This window comes from Cryptomeria japonica, unplaced genomic scaffold (genome assembly GCF_030272615.1).
Source record: "Cryptomeria japonica unplaced genomic scaffold, Sugi_1.0 HiC_scaffold_95, whole genome shotgun sequence".
Lineage (NCBI taxonomy): Eukaryota > Viridiplantae > Streptophyta > Pinopsida > Cupressales > Cupressaceae > Cryptomeria > Cryptomeria japonica.
Window position 1 is genome coordinate 99,331 of NW_026728917.1, and position 8,490 is coordinate 107,820.

The following is an 8,490-nucleotide window of genomic DNA, read 5'->3' on the forward strand; positions in this document are numbered from 1 at the left end:
TGTTTAGTCTATTATGGTTGCAATGTAGCAAAAGGAGACTTAATTTCTCTAAAAATAACACTTTTACTATTAATTACCTTTTATGCAACAAGGTCGCAAAGGTTGTATCCTTTTACACCATAACTATAACTGATGAAGATACATTTCACAACCTTCTCCTCCAACTTCGTACACTTCTCTTTTGGCACATGAGCATATGCCTCGCAACTAAAACCTCTAAGATGTCTCAAAGAAGGCTTGTGACCTGACCATGCTTCCATAGGCATTTTATCAACAAGAGTTGATGTAGTAGACCGTTAATCAAGTAGCAAGCAATGACAATTGCTTCAGCCCAAATTTTTAATTTTAGGCCAGCACAACTCAGCATACTCCTAGCCCTCTCCATCAATATCTTGTTCATTTTTTCTGCAACTCCATTCTGTTGTAGAGAATACAGATTTATAATTTTTATGGAATCTATCAAAATCATTAGAGAAAATTAACCACCATTATCAATCTTCAAACATTTAATTTTTTTTTCTAGTTTACAATTCGACCATTTCTTTAAATTATTTAAAACGATTGAAAACTTTAGATTTACTCTTTAGTAAGTATACCCCTGTCCTACTAAAATCATCAAAAAAATAAACATAAGCAAAGAACAAAGCAAGATGCCACATTTCTCCTCTTTGTCCATCTTAACACCAATGGATACCAATATGTGAATTATAAACAAAAATTAACTATAAATAGTAACATCATGTAAATGCCAAGTTGAGACACCATTTTTCCAACAATTATATCCCAAAACTCTTGATAAAATTCTATAGGGAACCCATCTAGGCTAGGGAATTTTCCCCTTCTTCAAGAGAAACACAATTTTTCCACTCTCAAGAAGAGAGATAGTTCTAAGGAGATCCTCATTCATTGCATCACTAGTAATGGCAGGAATACTATCAAGCACAAACCCTTCCTATACATTGGCCAAAATAGAGTCCTCTTTTAACAATTCTGCAAAAACTCTAATGGCTTCCTCAACAATCTCTTTGTAAGAAGGAATAGGAACTCCCTTAGAGGAAAGAAGAGAATAAAATGAATTTCCTTGGACCTCTTGCCCTTAACTGAATTGTGAAATAAAACCATTAGGCGTCAAAAATATTGAAAAATAAATTAGTATATATAAAATATATAATATAGTTATCAACTGTAAAGAATCCAAAGCTGAAGTAATATACTAAGAACACCATAATAAAATTCATCAATTTTTGTTCCAAGGCTTACTGCGTCTTTGTACGCGTCAGGATCGATCCCTTTCTTGGCCTCTTCATACTCAGTTGCCATAGATTTTTTTTTACATTGCTACCTTCAGCGCTATCAAATATGCTTTATTATAATGTCATCAAATAATTCAACCTACAGTATGATCTATAGCAAATTTCTGTGTTTCAACCTTCAACACTAGTATTATGTCGTGTCTACAGAGGGAATACCCGTCCAAAAGGCGTGGAAGAAATAAGACTATGAGGAGATTCCATCGACAAGATAAATCTCACGACTGTGACACTGCCAAAATAGTGGTAATGTGAGTCTCGTTGCCTTCTCATAGAACTTTTTAACCTTTTTTTTTCAAATAGTAGCTACCTGAAGTGACCTTTCACTTTTTTTTTGCTATTCACGCTCAGTTGCCATGAAATTTCTTTTCTATTGCCATGAAGTTTTATTTTTCTACTACATTTATACTCTAAAAAATTTGCAGGTTAGTGACGACTCTTAGCTTTATCTAACCTACCGACCCTTAGATTCAAGATAATTTTTTTTCTAGGGTGATTGATCATTCTGCTAGGCTCTTGACGATAGTCTTGAACATCTGTTTACACAATATTAAATAATGTGATTACAAAGTATTATGCTGTGAAATGGATGCGGCTCCACATATTGCAATAATAGACTTTCTTTAAACATAAAGAGAAAAATGGACATCAAGTCTAAAAGGCGTGGAAAATATATGACAGAAAGAAGTGTCCATCGTCAACATTAACCCCATGACTACGACCTCGCGAAAGAGTGCCAACACTAAAGTGATTAATCGTTCTGTTTGTCTATTCGTGGTTAGTTGACATGACATCTTTCTTTCGTCATTTTCTAAGGCTGGTCAAGATGCTTCCTTATAATATCAGTGAATAATGTGACATAAACTATTCTGTTGTGAAATGGATACGGCTCTACACATTAGAATGCATCCTCACTTTAAAGTAGAAAAATGGGCATAGCTGTTAAAAAAGACATGAAATGACAATATGACAGAAAGGTGATTCTCTTGAAGAAATTGATTTCATGGCTGTCAGTTTTTGGAAGTGGAGTAAATTGTTTTGAAAATGAATAATAGCTTTATTGTATTTAATAAATTAAAAAGAGAACAATATGACATATTTCCAATGTTTTAGTCAGGTTGCATTTATGTTAGGAACAATCAAGGACTAACTTCTTTTCTTACAATGAACAATAGTCAAAGAAGCATCAACATTACTCGTAAAACATTTCAGAGTAGTGGAGTAGGCACCTTCAAAGCAGACAAATGAACTTTTCTAATCATCACATTATTTTGAAAAGGGAGTCTTGTCATCAAAAGATAGAGAATAAAGAACCACCAAAAGGATAGGACATAAATTAACATATATATGTTATGTTCGATGCAATGTTGTGATTATTTTGAGGAAATATTTTGATACATGTATCTTATGTACAATGGTGAAATTTTATTTGGAGTTGAAATTATTCCCATATCCTTCTATCTACCTATTACACACATTTATTCCCATGAATAGTTACCCAACCTTATATGTGCATGCTGCCATACATTTTGTTTATATTTAAGAAGTTATGACGCTCACCCTTACAAAAAAATCTCATCTAGTTCTTACTTGTCTAGATCTAATCATTTGATTGTGTAAGATTATTTTTCTAGTCACATGATTGACCACAAAATTCGGCACCTAAGCCTCATATTTAAAAATTAATAAATATAATTAATTTTCACCAAATAATCCTTTTTACTTTCACCTAGAGTTGAAAAAAAAAAGAAGCTTACATCATTAGGTGTTATGAGTTACAATTTAATGAAATTTAGTTTTATTTATTCCATATTTGTCATCTTTCAAGAATCCTCTCTCATTGTCTAGTATTAAAGTAGAATAAATAGTGAAACATTTAGATTTAATAAATGAAAAAGAATAACAAACTTGTAATTGATAGCCCTTGCTTGCTATCATCAATATTTGTACATTTTCTAGGGATTTAATTAAGGAAATTTATCTCTTAAAGACATAATAAAGATCATTCAAGTTATTTCAAACTATTGATAGTCTCGAGATGTTTAAGAAGATAAGACTAGATTGAGTTTCACCTAGAGGGAAGCAAAATGTTTGTCAAGCCATAAGAATATAAAGATTTCATGATCACAAATTCGACCCATAATTCTAATCTTTAACTTTATAGAACAAAGGATTAATATAGAATTTGAGACCATATTTATGAAGAGAGATTGCCTTTCTAAATTACAAAGATAAAATAATCTAGAATCTTCATTAGAAATCAAAATTAGTTAATCAAAATATTACATACCCTTATTCATGATATGTATTTCTAAATATAATAGATATAGTTATCAATTTTCTATTACCCACCTATCTTTAATTAATTCAAACTAAGGGGACATTTTGATAAGTAATGTTCTCTTTTGTTCTCAAATTTCACTTGTAAGATACAAGCTACCAATGGGACATTTGTTTTTCTATTTTGTAGGTTCTCATGATGAGAGCATGTTGAAAGTATATAGTTAAATTATTATTTAAGTTATCATGTCTTAATAGGGTTGATTACTTATATGGACACATCAACTTCATATAATCTATATCTAATTAGATATCAAATTTACATGAACATTTTTGAGTGCTATAATATTTTTGATGCATGATCAATTAGGATTCAGACACAATTCAATGTAACGGAAAATATAATTATGAAACTAGCATATATATGTTATTTTCTATGCAATATTGTGAATATTTTTAGGAAATGCTTGGATACATATATCTTATGAACAATACTGCAATATTGTATGGAATTTTGACTATTCTCCTATCCTTAGGTATATTAATATACATATGCATTCCCATGAATAGTTACCTAATTTTATATGCGCACACTACCATACATTATACTTATCTAAGAAGTTATGACACTTATCCACACACGAACTCTCATCTAGTTCTTTTTTCCTTAGATCTAGTCATTTGATTGTCTAGGATCATTTCTATAGTCACATGATTGACCACATAATTACACACCTTAGCCTCATATTTAAACAAAAATAAATAAATAAATTACCAACTAATGCTCTTTACCTTCCCCATCTAGAGTTGCAAAAGTACAAGCTTGGATGATCAGATGTTTTGTGTTACTGTGTTACCTATTAATTTTTATGTTTACAAATGATTTTTGTTGGATTTTTTGGTTTCATATTTATAAATGTAAATTTAGGTTAGTCAAATGTTCATATTTCTTACTTAGTTGAGCAATCTCCTATTTTATTCGTAAAAGTTCACTTGTGAGATGGAAGCTATTCATGGAATATTTTTCTTCTATCTTTTAGGCTCTCATAAGGAATGCATTTTTAATGATGTACTTGTATGATCATGTCTAGATAAGGTCCCTTACTTTATATGGACCCACCCTCTTTTGTAATGAAGAGAGATTGCATTTCCAAATACAAAGGCAAAATAATCTATCCATTCATCAAGAACCCACAATCTTCAATCAAAAGACTAAACACCCTTATACACTTTATTTGTTTTCAAGAATCATAAATATAATCATTTAAATATAAAAATAATTTACAAAAATATTATTGACAGTAAATCTAACATTCAACTTGAAGCATACACATATCAAATCAGCTCTAAGCACGCAAGTATCTGATTTGAACACAGATGTAGATACTTTGTACACTTCTAATAATATGAAAACATTTAATATTATAAGACATAGTTGAATACGATCAAAGTCATGTAGAAATAAGAAGCTGCAACACTGTATCAGACTTGCAAAAGCAACTTTCCCAAACCTTATTTATCGTTCTCATTGCTATGGTAGTATAGGATAGCAAGCCACTTGGTTTTGGACCGGCGCACCAAGTCCAAAAGCCCCCATCTTTCTAATTTTATCCACACGTATTCCCCCAGACGGTCAGAAAGAAAAGGAAGTAGACCGTTCAGGTGGTTAAACCTAGCCTTCTTCACTGTAAACTTTGCAGCCATGTAGAAAAAAGTGAAATTACCACAGAAGCAGATGATCAAGCACGCCCCAAGAATGAACCAAGCCAGCTCGGGATTCATGTTGGAAAGCATGGCATACACTGCAAGCATGAAGCCATAGGCCGTAAAGGCAAACGTGGCACAAACCAATAGGTTGGTAATACAGAGGAACAATACCTTATTTCCCGTGGTAATAGGTGTACTCATCTGCCACATCAGCACCACTAAGAGCGACAGAAAGAATGCCACACAATCAAAGATGAGAAAAACCTTGAAGGAGGCCAACGGAAGCAGAATCGGCGAACCTAAACTCTTGTCTGAGCCAGTTCCAGGCGCAGGCGCAGGCGAAATTCCCGATCCCTTTGAGTCCCCATTTCCATTCCCATCGTCCGTCACGAAACTGCCCGGAGCAGTGAAAGCTGCCGTAAATGACATTGTCGCTAATAGAACTGCCACCACTAGTTCTGTGTTGCGCCTGTCCTCATATGTTTTGTCCACCATCTCAACAGCAACCTCATGTTTCTCTGCACTCACCTTTGGAGCGCTGTACAAGAATGGCTTGCGATTGGAAGGATAACTGGCCAGAACTGAAATTATCTTGTCAGATTCGTGATAGTGCGTGTTCTCTCTCACGATATCAAAGGCCGTTAAGCCTGCCTTGTTGACAGCAAACTTGTTTATCCCCGCTATACAAAGCAACGACTTCACCATCTGAAAAATGCAAACTCAAATAAGTTCATAAAAATTAAATGATCTATTGGAACTAACTATGCATAAAGATTTCTTCTACGGAAGTTCTTGCCGTGATGATTTTAATTTCTGTCTTCAGTAGAAATACTTTCAGTAATTTGACTCTATATATAGACGAGATTAGATTAAGAATCTACACAAACCCAAAACTTATATAGCTGTACACAGTAATTGGTTGAAAGAACAAACTTCAGCAGTGACAAACAGAGGTTTGTATAAAAAGAGACTTACATTCAAGTCTTTTTTCTTTGCTGCAATATGCAGTGGTGTGTCTCCTTCACTTATCCTCGAAAAAGGAGATTTCATTTCACCCGCATCTGTGTTTCCTCCACTTTTCACGGGCTCATCTTTTGGATCTTTCTTTTCAGCCGGATCTGTCTTTCCTCCACTTCGCAGAGGCTCTTCATGTGGAGGTTTGTCAAGTCCCTTGTTGACCAAGTATGATAAGCCTACCTCTTCGTTCAGGTAATCAACAATTCGCACTTGCCTAACTAGGGCAGCTAAGTGCAGAACGTTCATTCCACAACTATTCCGTATTTCGACAGCGTCTGGCCTCTCATTTATCAACTCTTGTACTGCTTCCAGATGACCCAATTTCGCTGCCACACAGATGGGAGTTTCTTGGCTGTCATTAACCCAATAACACAGTTCGGCCTCAAATTTTATTAACTTCTTTATTATATGCACGTAGTTTCTTTCAACAGCTATATGCAGAGCTGTGTTGCCAAGTTCGTCCTTACGTTGGATTAACTGCTTCGCATCTGATAAATTTAGTATATGATCAACTAGATCTGTAAAAGAAGCATCCAAAATCATTGCCTTAAGTTAGATAAGATGTTCTTCAAGAAGGGCCAAGGGTAAGAGAATGCCTAATTTACCTTTGTTGAAGCGATACAGACCTCAACTAATATAACAACATAAATACAGAATTCAACTAAATACACGAAGAAGTAAAGAAGAACTCATTGGTTATCAACTGTAAACGAACAGAAGCTGAAGTAAAATAGAAACAACATAATCAAACGACTTGAAAAAATAGAAAGAACTGAAACATGATAGACAATCATCCTCGTGTTATTTAAGATAAAGAAAAAATTGGGGACAAAATGATATTTGTCTTGAACCGTTAAATTAGGAGATGCTTAGCAGATACTTTTACAAACTTATAGGCAAAGAAATCCTAAAATCGAAATAAAATAACCTGAATCTCCTCTGTTTACTGCAACAGATAAACAGTTCCTCTTGTGCACCGTACTTTCGAGTAAGCTCGACGGAGATGCGTCAAATATTGCCTTCACTGTCTCTAAATTGCCGCTTTCGTAGGCTTTGAACAAAGCTGTTTCATCAAGCTTATTGCGGAGATCCACACCACTTTCTGGTTGTTGGAGTAGAATCTTCACAACGTTGGAGAAACCTCCCTGCGCAGCCAAGTGTAACGCAGTATCCTTTTCGGCATTGGTAGCATTCACAAGCAGAGGCTTCACTTCGGGATCGGTTTCCTTCAGAAGTTGACGATTGAGTTGCAGGAGCTGTTGAATGAAGTGTAGATTTCCTACACTAGCAGCCAAATGGAGAAGAGTATTTTCCCCTCCAGGTGTAATATTGTTGAGAGCTGCTTTAAGTTGGGAACTCAGTTGTTGATCGATCCTTAAACGCGTTACCGCAGCTTTGAAGGCGTCAGGATCGATCCTTCCGCCGAGTTGTTGACCCTCAGTGGCCATGCTAAATATCTGCCGTTACAGCCTTCAACACCAAGGCACGCTTCTTTGTAATAGGATTGAATAATACTACATTCAGTATTATGCCAGAAACTACATAATAGAATATGTGGTCTCAGTTTTTCCACAAGGGAAACATTAAAAATACAAGTATCCACATCTTACACTTCAGGGTTTCCACAACTTTAGTTGGAATCTCACTTTTTCTTTCGTTGGAACAGATACAACATTTTGACCTTGACTGGGTGCAAATAACCAGTGTTAATTAGCTTTGATTGGGTGCCAAGTAATTACTCTAGTTTGGTGCGAATAATATGACTATGGGGTGTTCTGCTAGAACATTATTTTTTTAATACTTGAAGTGATCCTACACGTCAAAATTACTACAACTTTTTCATAGTTGGAATGTCTATTTTTCTTAGATGAAAGTGTACATTGAAATCAAATACAAATTTTTTTTATCATTTATAATTTAATAATTTATTCTATGTGAAATATGTACACATTTTATTTAATGTTGAGTTTATTTCAGTGGATTAGATAATTATTTAATATAGTTATATTTCAATAAACGATATAACTGTTGTTTAAATTAATTTCTTTCTTTTCATTCTATCATTCTTATTCAATTACATATATTTTCATACATTGCACATTATGTTGTCTTTATTTACACACATTTTTATACATGTACCATTTACTATAACCGATGCACTGCAAAATAGGATGTT

The 8,490-nt window shown here is 34.0% G+C and overlaps 1 protein-coding gene across 1 annotated transcript; it reads right to left on the bottom strand.

The window, feature by feature from the left end:
• Nucleotides 1-4,992: 4,992 nt before the first annotated feature.
• LOC131864831 (ankyrin repeat-containing protein At5g02620-like) lies at nucleotides 4,993-7,973 on the bottom strand. Its single transcript, XM_059215299.1, has 3 exons — nucleotides 7,243-7,973; nucleotides 6,273-6,832; nucleotides 4,993-6,002 (listed from the first exon to the last, which is right to left on the bottom strand). The coding sequence occupies exons 1-3, from the start codon at nucleotides 7,760-7,762 to the stop codon at nucleotides 5,103-5,105; spliced, it is 1,980 nt and encodes a 659-aa protein (XP_059071282.1). The 5' UTR covers nucleotides 7,763-7,973; the 3' UTR covers nucleotides 4,993-5,102.
• Nucleotides 7,974-8,490: the final 517 nt, after the last annotated feature.